Source organism: Cygnus atratus, chromosome 16 (genome assembly GCF_013377495.2).
Source record: "Cygnus atratus isolate AKBS03 ecotype Queensland, Australia chromosome 16, CAtr_DNAZoo_HiC_assembly, whole genome shotgun sequence".
Taxonomy (NCBI): domain Eukaryota; kingdom Metazoa; phylum Chordata; class Aves; order Anseriformes; family Anatidae; genus Cygnus; species Cygnus atratus.
Window position 1 is genome coordinate 2,326,105 of NC_066377.1, and position 18,306 is coordinate 2,344,410.

The 18,306-nt window shown below is 54.5% G+C and overlaps 1 protein-coding gene across 1 annotated transcript; it reads left to right on the forward strand.

Moving 5' to 3' along the window:
• Nucleotides 1–534: 534 nt before the first annotated feature.
• On the forward strand, nucleotides 535–12,999 carry EEF1A2 (eukaryotic translation elongation factor 1 alpha 2). The gene is made up of 7 exons (XM_035548310.1): nucleotides 535–748; nucleotides 4,460–4,639; nucleotides 5,510–5,806; nucleotides 9,459–9,609; nucleotides 10,959–11,215; nucleotides 11,732–11,966; nucleotides 12,653–12,999. The coding sequence occupies exons 1-7, from the start codon at nucleotides 605–607 to the stop codon at nucleotides 12,778–12,780; spliced, it is 1,392 nt and encodes a 463-aa protein (XP_035404203.1). The 5' UTR covers nucleotides 535–604; the 3' UTR covers nucleotides 12,781–12,999.
• Nucleotides 13,000–18,306: the final 5,307 nt, after the last annotated feature.

Here is an 18,306-nt window from a genome sequence, read left to right on the forward strand (position 1 = left end):
GCCCCGCTTCGCGGGCACCATGTCGTCACCCGAACCGCGCGTGGCTTTTGGGGGGGGGGGGGGGGAGGCGAAGGCACCCGGCAGGGACGAGCGCCCACGGCTCCTCCCAGGATGCCCACGAAACGGAGGAGATGCCCTGGGGCTTGGAAAGACCTAGAAGGCAGCGGCGGAAGGGGGAGAGCCACGCGGGAAGGATTTTCCCCGTGGGAAGGGCACCTTCGAGGCACCGGTGACGCAGCCCTGGGAACCGGGGGTCTCCGGGAGGGCGGTGGAGGGCAGACGCCGAAACCGTGGCGTCTTGCTGAGGGTCGGAGGCTGGACGTGGTGGCCAGAAATAGCCCGGCCAGCCTCCTCCGGGGGCGGCTTGGATCTGTCCCAGCCAGGGCAGAGCTGCCAGACGAAGCCAGGCACCCCCCGGCCAGGTTGGGGCGCGTGGTCCAGCGGGGCGAGGGGAGGAGAGCCTGCCCCCGGCGGGCTGGGGATGCTGCGGAGGGCAAGGGGGGCTCTGCTGACGCCTGCCTTTTTCCCCTGCAGCCTCCCCAAAAACGCAGCTGCGCCCCCACAGCCCCCCCCGCCGCCCACCCGCCACGCGTAGCCCGCCAGCATGGGGAAGGAGAAGACGCACATCAACATCGTCGTCATTGGGCATGTGGACTCTGGGAAATCCACCACCACCGGGCACCTCATCTACAAATGCGGGGGCATTGACAAAAGGACCATTGAGAAATTTGAGAAGGAGGCTGCCGAGGTGAGGAGCCCGTCCCCCCGTGCGCCCCCTCCCCACCCCCAGGGGTGCCGAGACCCCCAGCTCTGCGCCGATGCCCCGCAAATATCCCAGGGGCGATGCTCCCCTTCTCCTGGGGCTGCCCTTCTCGTACCTTCTTTCTCCCTTTGTTCCCAACATATTTTTCCCCTCTGTATCCCCAACTCCCCTGGCTCCTCCGGCCTCAGTAAAATGGGCCATTTGGGTGCTCGCCCCCCTCCTCCCTGGAGTTGAGCCCACCACCTGGTGGTCTCCCTGCTGCAAGGTGCTCCTGAAGGGGCTTGGCGAGATTTGGAGGGTGGATTAGGGATTGCAATTCCTAATTCCAGCAGCAATTGCGAGGGTTTTGGGAGAGCCACAAACCCTAGTGCTTCAGGGCATGAAATCCCCTCTAAATTTTGTGCACAAGGAGGCAAACCAAAGGAAAATCTCCTTCCAGTGCCTGCTGGAGCACGCAGCACCAGCTGGACCCCCTGTTTGATCCAGTTTGTTTAAAAAAAAAAACAACCATTCCCATTCTTCTCTAGCATGGTGTCTGATGTGTGTCTTGATTGGTAGCCTTTAATATAGAAAAGCTTACGGGAATTAGAAGCATTTTAGTTGAATTCTTTTGTTTAACTTCTCTAAAGGAGGCATTTGTAGCAATATAATGCATGCATTTATCAGGCTGTTACACTGTAAAGCATCACCCAACACATATGGCATGGCAAATGCAGAGATTAAGGAGGAAAAAATAATCTTGGAGACAGAGGAAAACGTTGTGGATTGGAAACTCCGGGAAATTAATGATGGTAAATTCTAGAGAGGTGGGTGAGGCAGGGAAAGCCGGGCTGTGCTAGTGATAGGGCAGATCTGGTCTCTCACAAGATGTCTTGTCATCATCATTCCAGGAACCTTTAATGCAGACATCCCTTCATTTTTTCTGGCCAAGATCCTATATTGGAAAAAAAAAAAAGAGGAAAAAAAAAAAAAGCTTTTCAGACCTGCCATTCCTGATAAAATGTTTTGCTGTCTGTCTGTCTCAACCCTTGGAATTTGCCAGTAGCAGCTGAGCTAAACCACCCATTTTCCTGCCTCATTGTCAGCCCCTTTTTGCAGCCCTCCGGAGAAGAGCTTCTTCGTTAGCATAAAATGATTTCTCTTTCCCCCATTTTCAAAGGACTGCTGATGTGCCTCAGTATATTTCCACCCCTTTACCTCCGGCTCAGGTGTGATGTGATGAGGTTGTTGTAGACATGATTGCGGCTATTTTAATTGAACAGACACTTCCCCTGACTTGCCAGAATATGCGGGGACTGGAAGCTGCTATTAATAGCCTATTGACTGAGCTTACAGACTCCATTTTCTGATGCAGGGCTGGGGAAGGGTTTTCTTCCATTAGGTGGCATTCGCAGGAAATGGAGGCCTGCGTGTACCCAAAAAGCTATCAAAAAAACAGGGTCTGATTTTATTTTTTTTTTCCCTAAAATAAAAGATTTTTTTTTTTCCTTTTGACTTTAAGGGCAGGGGTAATAGTATCTCTAAAAGTAGAGCTGTTCTTTAAAAAAAAATTCATTATTTGTGGTCTCCAAATAGAAAGCTGTCCCTCTGCTGGGGTTTGATCAAGGAAAATCAGGCAGTTTCTGGCACTGAACAGTGAAGGTATTGTGCAAAGCTAGATAATACTGTGTTTTTTCAACAACAGCCCTGGGTAACTGAATATACCCCATGAAAGGAGGGAAGCTGTTTGCTAAATAAAGGATCTCATTTGTCTTCACGTTACGTCTCTTGGTGCATTTGCAGAATATAGACAGCTTTTTGTGGGTGCTGATGCCTGCGATTCCTGCACGGGAATCCTGTTTTGTAGGAGCCAGGGTGTGGGGCAGCTGGGTGCCCCCACAACTTGCTGCACCCTGGAGCATGCTCCGTGCCTCAGTTTCCCCACCCATCAGTGAAAAGGCTGCTGATTGCTGAAAGGCCGTGGGGTCTGCTCATTTAGCTCCTGCCTGAGCACTCCCCATTATTAATGCATTGCACAAAATGAATTCATTTTCCTTAGCCCCCCTCCTCAGCTTGGGCAAGAAGCGATCACGCTCGAATGATGCCTTTCATCTCCCCCAGCAAGGGAGGGAGTGGATGTGCATGCTGCAAAGGGTTAACCTCCTGCTCTGCCCCCCTTGCTATAGGAGATGCTCAGGAGCAGAGATGTGATTCTGGATTGTTCCACCCCCTCCCCGACCGCCCCTCCTGCAGGCGTGAGAGCTCCGGGCTGGGGCTGCGGCATCTCCCTCTCACCCGCCATTCCCCCCGAGGAGGGGGAGGCTTCCCCAGGCTTTAGGGTTTTGCCTTTAATCCTCCCTAGCGAGCTGCAAAGTCATCGCAGCACTCGGCTCTTACTCGTAAAGGGACCGGCGCCGTTAATTCCCCGTGCATGAGCAGGAACCAGGGCAGAGCGCTGCCCAGCACCCCGCTGTGGGTGGGATGCGTCCAGGTGTGATGCTGCGTTAGCCTTCCTGGCGAGGAGCAGCACCGGAGCGTTAGCTGCCTGCCAGCAGGAAGCGTTTCCCTCCAGAGCGGTGATTTATAATGGCCCATTAGGAATTTTATGCATTGATGCTCCAGAAGAAATCCCTGCTACAGAGAACGCGGCTCTGGGTGAAGGGGGAGCGTGCTGTAACATCTCTGTCCTTGCGCAGCGGTTACAGCACATTACATCAGCAGCAGATGACCTATTTCTCTAGCTGAATTCTATTTGCCATCTTAGAAAACTCCCATCTCAGCCCCAGACCTGAAGATCGATGCCCATTAACCGTCCCTCTGGACTGCCCCGGAGCATGGCATGGCCAGGAGGGAGCTCGTCCTCCCCTCTGTGAGCAGGATCCCAGCTCAGAGCTGGGGATGTCCGGCCCTGCCCCATGGCACGATGTCGAGGGACACTGAACCACAGGAGAAGCTGGTTCAGAAGCAACATTGTGGTTTTACCAAGGCGTGTGCTTTATCACAGGACTGAGATTGATTTTTTTTTTTATATATATATTTTTTTTTGTGGCTAATCTCGCCCAGCATGATTTTCTGCGCTACAATGTTGGCTGTGATTTTGGCCATTTGGCAATGACAGTTGGTCTGACTGCAGCTCACAGTAGCTTTCCGTGCGAATTCACACACTCTGTGGCAAAAATCAATCACATTTCTCTTCAGCTCCTAGCAACAGTCTTTGCATTTCATTTTCTTTTAACCCGTTCCCCTGCTGCACCCCTGTCACTTAGGGGCTCCCTCGCTTTTTCGTGCCCTTTCCCTCTGAGCAGATGTCTCACAGGTTGGGATAATAGATTAAAATACATCAATAAGAAGCCTTCCAGCACTGCTGGGTAATTCTGTACCAGGATGATTTCACAGCAGCCATGCAGGGCCCTGACATTTCATGGAGGAGACCTTGAGGAGGCTCCAGCTCCTCCTCAGCTGGTCCCACCACAAACCCACGTCACAGCTCTTCCAACTTCTTCTCTATCCCATTAAAGAACGCGTTGAGAACAATATCTGCTTTCACCTGTATTTATTAGTAAACAGATCAGAGCAGCCATTGAATTTAGAGGGTTTTACCCTCAATGTTTGCAGCGTGACCCTTGGCCTTTGTGGCTATGGGAGCTGGGATGGGTCCTGGTGCCTGCCTTGCCCTGGGCTTGCATTTCTCACCAACCTTGCCTTTGTGTTGGCCAGATGGGGAAGGGGTCCTTCAAATACGCCTGGGTGCTGGACAAGCTGAAGGCCGAGCGTGAGCGTGGCATCACCATCGACATCTCGCTGTGGAAGTTTGAGACCACCAAGTACTACATCACCATCATCGACGCGCCCGGCCACAGGGACTTCATCAAGAACATGATCACCGGGACCTCCCAGGTGAGAAATGGTGGCCACGAGCTACTGGAAGAGGGGGAGGCTGGGGCTCTCCAATGAGCCTGGGGTCACGTAGGTGCTGCTGGAGCCCTTTTGGAGGAGGGTATTTGGGCGAGCAGTCAGCCAGTGGTGTTGAGCAGGGTCTATGCAAAAGGCCAGGTGACACTTGGGGACCTTGCTGTGATCCTGCACCTCCTGGATGTCCAGGGAAAGGGCCTCCTCAGCACAAAGGATGGTTAATCCACACCATTTACCCTACTTGGATGAGCTGGGGATGAATGTGACCTCTCTGAGCTACAGGCTGTTATGAGAGGGTGTCTCCCTTATTATTTTAGCCTCACACAACTCAGATATACAAGAAAGGTTATGTAGTCCCTTAGCTTCTATTGGCCCAACGAGACTCTGCAGGTCTTTTCTCTTTCCTTTTCGTCAAGACAGCTGTCTTTTTTTCCATAAACCACATGGCCATACTCTATGGTTGATCCTCCCAGGGCAGGGCAGCGTCCCCTCACTGCACTGCAAGGCATTCCTGCCTCCCAGTGCCGCTCCTGGCCCTCACTCAGGGACACTACTGGAAAGACCAGTGGGATTTTAGGCTCTACATCCCTGGGTGGACGAGATGAGGTTCTGGTTGGACTCACATAGCCTAAAGGAGCCACCCTGATTTCCAACACAGGTTGCAAAACCACGCGTGGTTGGCAAGCGTAAAATAACGCAGGTCAGGTTCGAGGTAGACCAGTGGGGTTTTGGGTAGCAGCTGGCAGGGAGCCTGCCCAAGCTGTGCTTTTATCCCACATCCATCTGGGGTGTACTCAGAGCTCTCCGGAGCAGCTCTCTGGGGACAGGAGCAGATCACGAGCTCTCTCCTCCCAGGCTGACTGCGCCGTGCTGATCGTTGCTGCTGGCGTCGGCGAGTTTGAAGCCGGCATCTCCAAGAACGGGCAGACCCGCGAGCACGCCCTGCTGGCTTACACCCTGGGGGTGAAGCAGCTCATCGTCGGCATCAACAAGATGGATTCCACGGAGCCCCCCTACAGCGAGAAGCGCTATGACGAGATCGTCAAGGAGGTCAGCGCCTACATCAAGAAGATCGGCTACAACCCAGCCACGGTTCCCTTCGTGCCCATCTCGGGCTGGCACGGTGACAACATGCTGGAGCCCTCCCCCAATGTAAGTGCGCGCATCGTGGTGGATTTTTTTCCCCCCACCCTCACCCAGGCTGAAGCTGACTTTGGTGCTGTGAAAACCACAGGCACATTCTGTGCCTCCGTGGTGCGTAATGGCCCATGGTACCAGCGTAGACGTGTTTGTCACGTAGCTGTGGTGGTGCTGAGCTGGGATGAATGGGCGCGCTGTGCGTGACCACGCTTGTTGCTGTGCCGTGGTCAGATGTCCTAGTGGCTGCCCACGAGCATCTCCAGGAGGTGATCTGCACAGCCGTGCTTCTGGGATGTCATCTGAGGGTTGCACATCGTCAGCCCCGTGGTGACGTTAGAGCCGTCCGCAGCGATTGTCACGCTCAGCAGGAACACCGTGTGTGTTTTTAGGGCATTGTTTTCCCAGGCAAACAGCACGATCTGGTCGCCAGCTTGGAACAGCTCCCGCTGCACAGCCGGGCTCCTCCGCGCCGAATATCGGCTGCCTTTTCCCATCAGTGTCGTATGCCACCGTGGCAGCAGTGCCCCATGTTCCAGTGCTGCGACCCCGCTCCTTAAGATGAATTTTGCTTGGGAAAGTACCAAATTTCCCACGTGAAAAGCATGGTTTCCTTGAGCATCCATTTAGGGTTGCTCTTTGGCCAGCGGATTCTTAAATGGCCTCTGCCTGCATGCATCAGCGATGGGGATGGTGGGGACATGACAGCAGGGTGCTTTAGGCGGTCCCCTGCCATTACTTTTTATGACAGCAGGGGAGAAAGAAGAGCTTGAAGAGGGATGGGGGCTCCTTGGCCCACAAGCTGCCAACAGCAGTTGTTACTTGGGCATTTTTTTTGGAGAAAAAGCTACCCCAGCTTTATTTTTCTAAAGGAATTAGGGGCTAGACAGTTCTGGCCCGAGGAAGGTCCCTGCTCTCCCACTGGTTTCTGATGACCTTGAGCAAGTTGCTCAGAGCAGAAATCCCCAGCAATCCCCTGGTGAACCAAAGGAAATTTGATGCTTTAGGGGGCATTAGGACTTGTGGACTAGGGGTCAGAGCTCCATGGCAAGGGAAGCAGCATGTCTGGGTGTGAGGGAGGTCGGGCATTGTGGTCCTGAGCTAGAGGAAAGCTGCAATGCAAGCTCACGGCAACCCAAAATGTAGCTCACGGCCTTGCTCAGGAAAGGCAGCTCCCGGGAATCTTGGGGCTGGCTTGGAACGAGCATATTTGGGGGTGTTGGGGAGATTCCTGTCCCCTGAGGAACAGGGTTTGGACAAGGTCAGCCGCGGCCATGCCAAACGTGGCCGCATAGTTGCTGGGTGCCTCCAAATCGGGCTCCAAATGTCAGCAGCTGCTGGGCCGGGAAGATGATCCTGAGCAATTCTCCTATTAATAGGCTGCAGAGGGCGGGCATGGAGCAGGATGGGCCCTGCCGGCCCCGTTCCTCCAGACGGGTCTCGGGGCATGATCTCAACGTGACGTGCTGCCCGGCAGGGCAGGGGCTGGGATAAGCAGCAGAGGAGGAGGTGGGGGCATCGGGAGGGAAGGAGGGCTGGGCAGGCTGCAGGGGCTGGGTGCTCAGCAGGAGCTTTGCTGGAAGGATGCGGGGACATCCCACGCCGTGGTCCCCAGGGGTCCCCCTCCCACTTCTGCGGGGACAGAGCTGGGGACCTAGACCCACTCCCCACTGCTTCTAGGGAAGTGCAGGTGTGGATCTCTCCCTTCCCATTTCTCGCCCGAAAAATCTCTGATTTTTCTCACTCGCACGCTTCTGGCTGGGTTTCACCGAAGCACAAGGCAGTGGAGCGACGTGTCTGCCCACCAGGGGACTCAGCAGGGAGCCAGGATTAGTGGGGTGGCTGCAGCAGCCCCAGCCCACCAGGGTGCAGGGATTTGGGGCCGGAGCCAGCCCCATATGGGGGGCTACAGCCCGTGGCCCCGATGCGCAGCGCCCCAAGGCCAAACGACAGCTGGGCTGCGCTTGCATCCAAGTTTGACATTTACAAGCTTTTTTGGCAAGCGGGGTTTTTGCACCCAGCCAGCTTTCCGCTGCTGCAGCTGACAGAACTGGGCCACTCGGGGTGGGTTTGGGAGGCTCTCTCTCCGGGGGATGCTGCAGCTGAGGGCACCCCGCCTGCGGTGCCAGGAGTGTGGTGGCCCCGTGGCTGCAGCGGCGAGGTCAGGGTGCGCAGGGGTGCTCAGGGGGTGGCAGGGGGGTTAAAATCAGAGAAACGTGACTGCTTTGTGAAATGAATTTGGGGAGCAGCAGGAATAAGAGCTCAGCATTGATTAGGGCAGCTCGAGCTTGCAGCACCCGGGGCTGTCAGCACAGGGCTAACACTTACCCTTTCTGGCTGGGTTAGGTCGGACTCCCCTGCCATGGAGTGGTGGAGTAGGAACAGCTCTTGGGAAGTAGGTATGGGGGTACATGAGTGATGTTTAACTTGGGCAGCCCTAGGAGGCAGCACGATCCTATTTTGGTAGATGCTCCTCATCCTCAGGCCACACCGAGGTTTTGCAGATGGGTTTTCCCCTGGGGTGTGTCCAAGTGCTGCCTTAGCCGGCTGTCAGGACATCAGATATTCCTGGGATGTCAGATGTTCTTGGGATGTCAGATATTCTCAGGATAATGCGTGGAAAGGAGAAGGGACGGCTCCCACAGCCAGGTGCCATGGGGCAGAGGCTGCCGGTCCTCCCTGTCACCAAGGCGGGCAGGGGATGGGGCGCAGGGGGCACAGGGGTGGCCGTGCCCCCCCGGCAGGGCTGCAGGCAGGTGGCTGCAGGGACAGCTGCTCCCATGGGCGCCTGCTGGCATTTTGGGCCACGTGGCAGCCGGTGGCAGGGAAGCTCTGAGTCAGCGCAGGATGGATACAAAACAGGGGGGGTGCTTCGGGGGACCCACTGCACCCCTAGTCCTGTGCCACTTCCCACTGGTGATGGTGCCTAAGGGAAAAGCCCCGTCCATAACGCAGGCAGCGTTTTAAATCCATTTGGAAAAATACTGTGTAAGCCCCTCTCGGTGGAGGAAGGCGAAGTGGCCTTGCAGGACTCTGATCTCTGGTGTCTCAGGGTGGTTTCAGATCCAGCACCAGATTCTTGCTTGCTGCAAGCCCAGGCATGGCTGCACCTTTCAGATGTGCAGCGTCACTCCAGGAAAGCACCGCGGTTCCCTGCATCAAACCGTGCCCTCTGCTGAGCACATTCCATTACATCTCTGTTCTTTTTTTCTTTTTTTTTTTTTTTTTTTCAGCCAGTTTTAGCTTCAAGGATCCAATGTAGGGCAGAACTATTTATGAAAAGCAATCCTGCCCCTCAGCAGCCTTGAAGAAATTCAGTTCCCAGCCTGAAGGCTGGGCGCTTTGGCCGGGGACAGGATGGTGTGGGGAGGCAGCACTTGCGGGTTAGGAGTAGGGGCTGCAGGTTTGCTGGATTTAACCGTTTCCACCCTTTTTCTTCTGCTCATGGACGTCTTGCTCGTTTCTTGGAGAAAGGGGAGAAGGTGGGTGGAGGTGGAGCAAGGTGTGCAGATGAACCTGCAGAGATGGGGGATCGGTACGAGCACCCCAGCCCCAAGTAAAGCCAGGACACATCTGGACCGTGTCCTGGTGGGACACCTCAGTGGGATCATCCTGGGATGCTGGGGATGGGCACATTCACTGGATGCTTTTTCTGCTCTGTTTCCAGATGCCTTGGTTCAAAGGCTGGAAGGTGGAGCGCAAGGAAGGCAACGCGAGCGGGGTGTCCCTCTTGGAGGCCCTGGACACCATCCTGCCCCCGACCCGCCCCACAGACAAGCCCCTGCGCCTGCCCCTGCAGGACGTCTACAAGATCGGAGGTGAGCAGCAGCCCCACCAGCATCCCTCTTTAACCCCAGCCTTCCTTCTACAGGAATTTGAGAACGATGTTTCCAGGTGTTGGGAAACTGGAGGGGTTGGAATCCTTGAACTTCAAATAAGATGGGGGAGAAGGGTGGTGGCTGCAGGGCAAAGACCCCATTTGAGATTTGGGTTGGAGGTGGACGTGCCCAAAGGTGCCCAGGCAGCACAGAGGGGCAGCGGCTTTGTGGTCTCACCCCAGGGAACACGCGATGCCAAAACGGCTGCAAATTTGGGTGTCCCAGAGGTCACGGCTGGCGAGGCGAGGTGGAGACCTGCCAGGAATGAGGCCCAGCAGCAAAAAAAGCCCTGGGGCCTGGCTGAGGGACGAGGCCAGCGGGGAGGGCCACCGGTGAGGCCGCTGCGCGTGCCTCCCAAATGCCGGTGTCCGTCACCGGCACCTCCGCCTGCCCAGCTGCGCTGCGGCACCAGCCATGTAGGGAGACACTTCTCCGAGCTATAAATGTCCCCTGGGCTCACTGACCTGCTGGCACCGCTGGGCAGTCCTGCTGATGGCTGCTGGGCCAGGCAAACATGGCCATTTCCAGCTCTTTTCCACATTTTTCCAAGGGCAGGTGTGCTGCAGGAACCAGGCGGGTTGAAAGTTGCCCCCGTGGTCTCGGGCATTTTAAAGGTGAGGGGCGGTGGGCAGCTCTGTGTCCTCCCCTAGCCCAGCTGGGGAAAGGCAGGTAGGGTTCTGCCATTGGGTTAGACAGATCCTTAGAGAGCAGAGACACTTTGGGACTGGGGGAGGTGGAGGCAATAGGGCTGGTGTGGGGGACTGGATGGGTCCCACCAGCCTCCCCAGCTGCTTTTCAAGGTTGCTTCTCCCAGTCCTTCTTCACTTGACTCCAAAGGTGAGTTTTTCCAAATTCTCCCGATGATGCAAAGTTCCAAAGGTCCCGTTCATTTAATTAGCCACCCTCGTTCCTTACAGCTGGGACGGTGTGGCCAGCAGGGCTGTGCTGTGGCACACATGCTGTGATGTGCCTGGTCCTCTGCACAGGATGGCCACAGCTGCTGCAAAGGAAGAGTTTTCAGCACGCATGGGTTGCTCAGAGCCTTCTAGCTATGTGCTGGCCCTTTTTTACAAAACATTGGGTAGGAAGGGCTGGTTCATGGTAGTTTTGAAGAACCTGATGCTGATCTTGCGACTAATAACTGTTTTTCGGTTTGGCAAGAGACAAACATAGTCTTTGGTGAAAACCACTGGAGATACCTTGCTTTTATGGCAGCCAGGCTCTGGCCATGCTGCCCAGGGATGTGCCAAGCAGGTTACATTTTATTCTGCTCTATCCTTGCCCCACAGGGATCGGCACGGTCCCTGTGGGCCGAGTGGAGACCGGCATCCTGCGGCCCGGCATGGTGGTCACCTTCGCTCCCGTGAACATCACCACCGAGGTGAAGTCGGTGGAGATGCACCACGAGGCGCTGAGCGAGGCCCTGCCCGGGGACAACGTTGGTTTCAACGTGAAGAACGTCTCCGTCAAGGACATCCGCCGCGGGAACGTCTGCGGGGACAGCAAGTCGGACCCGCCGCAGGAGGCGGCACAGTTCACGTCTCAGGTCAGCTGCGTAGAGTTGAATTCTACCCTACCCTACCCTACCCTACCCTACCCTACTCTACTCCATTCCCACGGGAGGACCCTGGCCACCTCGCACGGCTGAGCTGGAGGAGATAACGTGCTGAGGAGCAGCGTATCTGCCAGGCAAAGCTGAATGTTTTAGATGTGCGTGGCAGCTTGCCCAGGGTTTAGGACTCGGGTTTGCAATCTGCACACCACTGCATGTGAAAAGGGCTCCTTCCTTTCCAAAATTCACCGGGCTCTGGGGTAGAGCAGGACTTGGTAACCTTCAGCGACTGGGTACCTGCACCCATGTACTTCTGCCCACTGAATAAATAAATGATAGCTTAAATGGCATTTTAAACAAAGAGAGGGTTCTGCCATTAAACCAGTTAGCTTTTCTCTGTGTGTGGCATGAGAGAGCATTGATTTCCCCACCCTGCTGGTCCTGAGCTGTGCAAGACCCTGTAGACAAAGTCGCTTTGGGCAGTGACCCTGACGTTTCTGTGTCCCCCAGGTGATCATCCTGAACCACCCCGGGCAGATCAGTGCTGGCTACTCGCCCGTCATCGACTGCCACACCGCACACATCGCCTGCAAGTTCGCCGAGCTGAAGGAGAAGATCGACCGGCGCTCCGGCAAGAAGCTGGAGGACAACCCCAAGTCCCTGAAATCGGGCGATGCGGCCATCGTGGAGATGATTCCTGGCAAGCCGATGTGTGTGGAGAGCTTCTCCCAGTACCCACCCCTCGGTAAGGGAACGGCTCCTTCGTGGTTTCCCGTGGAGGAGCGTGGAGGCTGCATGGGTGCTGACCTCGCTCTGGCCATGCTGAGCCTCTCCCAGTATCCCTGCTGGTCAGACTGGGGAGGGAGGGGGAGCTGAGTGCATTTCATTGCTCCTCCACGTGCAAAATCTGATGCACAAACAGGGTTAGGGCAGCTGGGCTGGTACAGGCTCTCTGATGAGCTGTTATCAAATGCAGGGCTGGGTTTTCCCACTGGGAATAGTGGAGTTTTTCCTCCAAAATTATTGAACCCCAAAAGCGGCTGTGCAGGAACATTTCTCAGCTTCCTTGTCTCTGCCCTAAGAAAACTGGTCGGCAGAAGAAACAGGGAGAGGACACCTTTTAGTGCAGGGATAGTGCTTGCCTTGGTGATGGTGCACATCTGGTTTAGCAACGCAGAGAGCAGCTGTGATTTAAATTTAATAAATAGTCATTTATTTATTTACTTAAAAAATAGTCATTTAAACAGAGAAGGGCACCAGGGCGGTGCTCCTTGGTGGTCAGCACAGGCGCTGGTGGCTCAGGGCTGGTTCCCTCTCCGAGGACAGTGGTAATGAGGGATCCACGAGGTGGGCTCAGCTCCGAGGGGTGCACATCCCACCTAGGGGGGTGGCGCGGCCGCGTGTCGCTCACGTCCCCCCCTCTCCCCCCAGGCCGCTTCGCTGTCCGTGACATGCGGCAGACCGTGGCCGTGGGCGTCATCAAGAACGTGGAGAAGAAGAGCGGTGGGGCCGGCAAAGTCACCAAGTCCGCCCAGAAGGCCCAGAAGGCTGGCAAATGAATTGTGGGCTCCCAGTGCATAGCGCAGAAACCATCCCTGACACCAGGACGCTGTCACCGTCTCCCCCGGGCGCATGTGTGCACATCAGCTTGTAAGAGTTTATATGTCAACGACTGGATGCTCACCATTAAGGTCCAGTGGAAATTCTTTAAAAGGAAAAGCATGTTCCAGCGTTTGTGAGGCTTCATGTTAATTTTACCAATAAAACTGGTACAACATCCACAGTGGAAAACAAACAAGCAAACAAACAAAAAAACAACCAACCAAAAAAAAAAAAACACCAAACAAACCAACTGACCCCAAAGGTGTGGAGCTCTGTGTGTGTGTGTGTGTCATTGAGAGGGGCTGGTTTGCTGGCCTCATGGAGTCCCGCATAGGGCAGGTGCTGGTGATGGGCACAGGCAGGGCTGGGATGGGTGGCTGGAGGACGGAGGACCCATGGGCACCCCAGTCAGGGTGGCACCCAGTGCCCAGCCATTCCCCAGCTCTCACCCCTTGACCAGAGCAGGTGCACGGGCTGATAACCCCTGCATAAAGCAGGGGCTGGTCTTACAGCAGGGGTTTTGCACTCTCCTTAACCCACTCAATTCTCTAATATCGATTATCGGGGACTTCATTATCATTTTTCTACGCAGATTAGGTTTGAGTAAATTCCCTAAAGTTAAATTATTTAAAGAGAGAAATAGCATACCCCTATATCCTTGAAGGGCTAGCAATTCCATGTTAAACTATATAATAACCCCCAGTTTTGGGAAAAGTGGAAAAAGCTGCCTACCCTTTACACATTTCCTTCCCTCAAGCATGGCAGATCCCCCACTGCAACAGAAACCTTCCTGCCCAGGTGATGCCATGATCCAGAACCCAGAGGTGCCCGAGGGCTGCCGAGAGCCCCAGACCTCAGGGAGCCCACCCAGGACCACGTCTTGACCCCTTTGCAAGCCCAAATGAGGGTGAGGATGCCCTGATCCGTACCCACCCAGCACAGGCTGCTCGAATGCAAAGGCTGCGGGTGCAGATGCTGAGGGGTGACCGAAGTGGCTCGGAGGGGAAAGGGTGGGATGCTGAGTGCGAGGCTGCAGGAGGCACGACGGTGCTGCTCACAGTGTGTCACCGTGCCCTGGGGACATTCCCAAGGGAGGTTTCCTCCTCGAAGGTGGGGTTAGCAGCACACCGGGGCACCCTGGGCTCATGGAGCACTTTTCAGAAGCAACAGCGCTGGGAGCTGCAGGGCAGAGGACGCCACGTGCGGCCTCTGTGAAAGACGGCACCATGCCAGGTCCTTCCCAGGAGAGCTCCAGAGGCATAAGTACCATTCCTGCTTGTGTTACAGGAGCTCTTATTGGTCCTAATTAACAACTGATGCTCTGCAGCGCTGAGTGCCCCAGGCAGAGCCCCATGCCACAGCTCACCGAGATGCCTCCCCCAAAACTGCGTGCACAGACCACCGGGGTTCCCCCTCACACCCCCAACACCCACCAGCTTCATCCACAGGGATTTCCAAGCTGGGCAGGAGAACATCTCCATGTGCATGTTTTCTTCTCCATCCCTCAAGCAGCAGGGACAGGAGCTCCCCTGGGGACGCCTCTGTGCAGGTACCTGCAGCTCGCTGGTCCCCAGCAGGAGCAGGTCCCTGGTGCAGCAGGAATGGGGACAACTTTGGGATCAGATGACAGAGAAGAGCAGGCACAAGGCTGCACCTGGTCCTCTATCGCTATTTTAAAAGCAAAAACAAGCTTGACGAAACCACAGCTACGTTTCCATAGAAATACGCCAGGGGAACTGTGAAGGATGCTTTGGGAGTGATGCACAAGCGGTGTGGTAATTAACGGGGTAGCTGCAGAAAAGGAAAAATTCAAAACCCTGAGGATTTAACTCAACAGCAGGTTCACGTTTTCAGCCCGATTTCTGGGGTTGGTACCCTAGGCAATCTGCAGGGTTTGGAAGAAGAGATGTGGCCTGAAGTGAGACGTCTGCAGTGGCAGCATCCCCTGGTCTGGGACATTTGGGTTGGGCTCTGTAGAAAGCCAGAGTAAACAGAAATGTTCCGATTTAGGCCCATTTCAAAGCATGAGGTTCCAAAATATCAGGTATCCTCGATTTCTAGGAATCTCAAAATGAAATAAAGCCATGACCTGCCTCCACCTGGACCTGGGGTTTGAAGACTTATCATGGGCCAGGCCTGTTTGTTGTGACCCGATCAGTCACCGATGTGCCGATCTCTGCCCAACCCTGCAGACAAGGGGGATGATGCCCCTTTTGGGGCTGGGGGCTGACCCACTTGGGGCTTCTACCCACACTGTGAGCAACCCGACATCGCTCTGAACTGGGCCACAGATGGCTTTCAGCAAACCTTGCAGCAAAGTGAAGCTGATTCGAGAGCCATCAACAAAAGTAGGCGGGTGTTGCGTTGCCTGTGGCAGGTGACATGTAGGGCTGTGCTGCTGAGAGGCATCTTCAAACACTTCTCCTCCTGTTCCTGCCATGCTCAGGTGGGTTGGGACCTCGCCGAAAACTCAGGGATACTTTTTTTCTAGTAACTTTATTTTATTTTATTATTTTACTTTATTTTATTATTTTATTTTATGTTACGTTATGTTATGTTATGTTATTTTTTATTTTTTTATTTATTATTTTACTTTATTTTACCTTATTTTAATTTAATTTAATTTTATTTTATTTTATGTTACATTGTGTTATGTTATGTTATTTATTATTTTACCTTATTTTACCTTTTTATTTTATTATTTTATTTTATTTTATTTTATTTTATTTTATTTTATTTTATTTTATTTTATTTTATTTTTAATCTTATTTTTATTTTATTTATTTTATTTTATCTTATTATTTTATTTTATCTTTTTATTTTATTTTAGTTTAGTTTAGTTTATTTCCTTTTAGTTTATTTCCTTTTATTTTATTTTAGTTCCTTTTAGTTTATTTCCTTTTATTTTATTTCCTTTTATTTTATTATTTATTTATTTCGAGGCGTTTTTCGTCGCTGTCCCCCCTGCTTCCCCCCGGCAGCAGCCTCAGCGCTGCCATCTGGTGGAAGCAGCCCCGAAGTCCTCCCGCAGCAGCTGCAGGGGCTGGAGGCGCACCCGAGGGTGCCACCCCGGGCAGGCACAGCACCCACAGCCTGAGCAGGACACGGCCTCGGGAGCTGCAAAGTACTTGATATTATTTCTCTGGGGGCTGGAATTTGTAAACGCGATTATATTACCTGAAATGTAAAGCTCGAGGGGGAAAATGCCAGCAATAGGAGGCAGCACGGCCCGTGCACAGCAGAGCTTTGGTGCCCCGGTGGGGTTTGCAGATGGGGAAGGGGTGACCCCGTGAGCCATGGCTGCTTGGCCCCATCCTCGTGGCACCCGCTGGAGAAGGGGAATGAGTGACGGGCCTGGTGGCTGCCTGTGAGCTGTTAATAATTTAAGGCGAGTTTTGTTAATCCGCCGCTCATTGGGCGGCTCAGCAGGCACTTCGGGCCGCGCTAAAAAATTTATGAGGCTGGTGCAAGGCTGCAAGCGGAACCCACGCTGCAGGTGCTGAGCGGGGTGAATTGGAGCCGCCTGCTGCCCTTCCATGTTCGGCAGCGGGTTCGAGCAGCGGCTGCAGCCTCCCCAAAGGAGCCCAGCACGGGCAGCACCGCTCAGGGAGGCTGCTGGCCTCCAGCACGCCCGAGTGGAGGGTTACGTGGCAGCTTGGTCCTGTTCCTGCTCCCTCGGAGGCCAAGGTACGTATGTATGCTTGCAGCATCCCCAGGGGACACCACCCAAAATGGCCCTGCCGTTGCTTGCCAGTGGCAGAGGTGCTGAGCCACCTCTGGCAGCTGCTCTGCTCCCAGGCCCACCTCTCCAGGACGTAGAAAATTCCCCCATTCCTGCTTGTGTCTCCTCTCCCTGTCCTTTTTCCACCATGCGCCACTCACAAAGTGCATCAGCCCCCCCCTTGGCCAAGCCCTCTCCCGGGGAGGTACAACTCCAGGAGGAAGGAGGCAAGGGCCAGCCCTCCCAGCGTATTTTAACAAGCCTAGGAGGGCACCAGCAGGGAGTTTCTGCTCGTTTCCTTTAACCAACTCCCTCTGTATTCCCCCACTGTATTTAAGAGCTGCATTTTCAGCATGAGCCCGGGATGCATTTGCAGCTGGGGTAACACAGAGCAGCAGCCCTCTGCTAGGGCGCTGCACCGTGCCCAGTCCTCTTGGCCTGTGCTTTCAGCCCCACACAAAGATAATGCTGATCCGAAGGAGAAACCTAAGCTGTAACAGAGCCCAGGGCCAAGCTCCTTCCAGACACCTGCCCCCCACCTCTGGTGACCCCCCCCCCAGTGAGTGCCCTGAGACCGTTCAGCCAAAACTCGGGTGTTTCACGGAGAGATGCTGCAGCATCTTTCAGATAAATTATTTCAGCTTCGTTCACAAACATTCCTTCCATGTGCCAGCCCGCCTGCAAATTTCGGATGGCCTGGTTTTGCCTAGCCCAAATGATTCCTAATCTCCCCTCGTCTGGCACTGTCTTCATGCCTTCTATCTGCTAAATGCTTTTTGCAGTCCTGGCCAGCCGCAGCGAGCGCCTGCCTGCTGAGCACTTAGGAGTGATGAGGCTGGAAGCAGCCAGCCTTCGGGACAGGGCTTGCCAGGGGGCTCCAGCAACAAGGGCAAAGAGGGGGGTAATATGACCCCCAAATATCACTGCTGCAGGTTTCTGAGCCCTTGTTTTGGAGCTGGGGGGTTTGCTGCCACCCCCAGCCCCTGCTCACACATCAGAGTGACGAGCATGGTGGGGACATCCCCTCCGCCGTGTGCCAGCTCCCAGGACGCGCAGTTTTGGGGAGAGGCGAAGCCCCCTTCAAGGTGGCCAGGGCAGCTGAGCCCTTGCCAGCTGCCAGCTCGGTCAGGCTACAAACACAGCTCGTTTTTTACAACCTCCCTGCCCTGCTCTGCCCACTGTCTGCACACGCAGGCGAGCGCACGGAGATGCTGAACGAGACATTTTGCAGGCACAGCCAGAGCACGCAGCTGCCCAGAGGACAGGAACATCCTTCGGACCAGAGCGCGCAGGATGGAGTTGCAGGAACAAAATGGGGGCTGCATGAAAATAAGGCTGGGAGGGAGGAAAAGTCATCCTGCAAACACAGCACCAGGCTCACCCGGAGGAACCTGCCCCTTGGCACGTCCTGCCTGCCCTGCTGAGCACCCATTTGGCTCGGTGACTCTCCAGTGCTCCCCATGTGGGATCCAAAATGAGCCCACAGATAAAAAGTTCGTGAACAGCAGGACCAGGGGAGTCTGATTTCCTATGGATTTGTTATGGAAAGACGTGGCTGGGTTCTCTGATGTCTAATAATGCTGCATGCTTGCATCGCTATCTCCTTCACGGGAGGGATTTCAGGATTTCTGTCCCCTCTGATCACATTTTTTCACTTGCAGCAACCTGAAATGTCTCCCCCACCTTTAATGAACTAAGATGAAAATTGCCCACAGGCTCCACAGTTATTAAAGGAGGGAAGAAATAGGCAGATCCAGAGCTG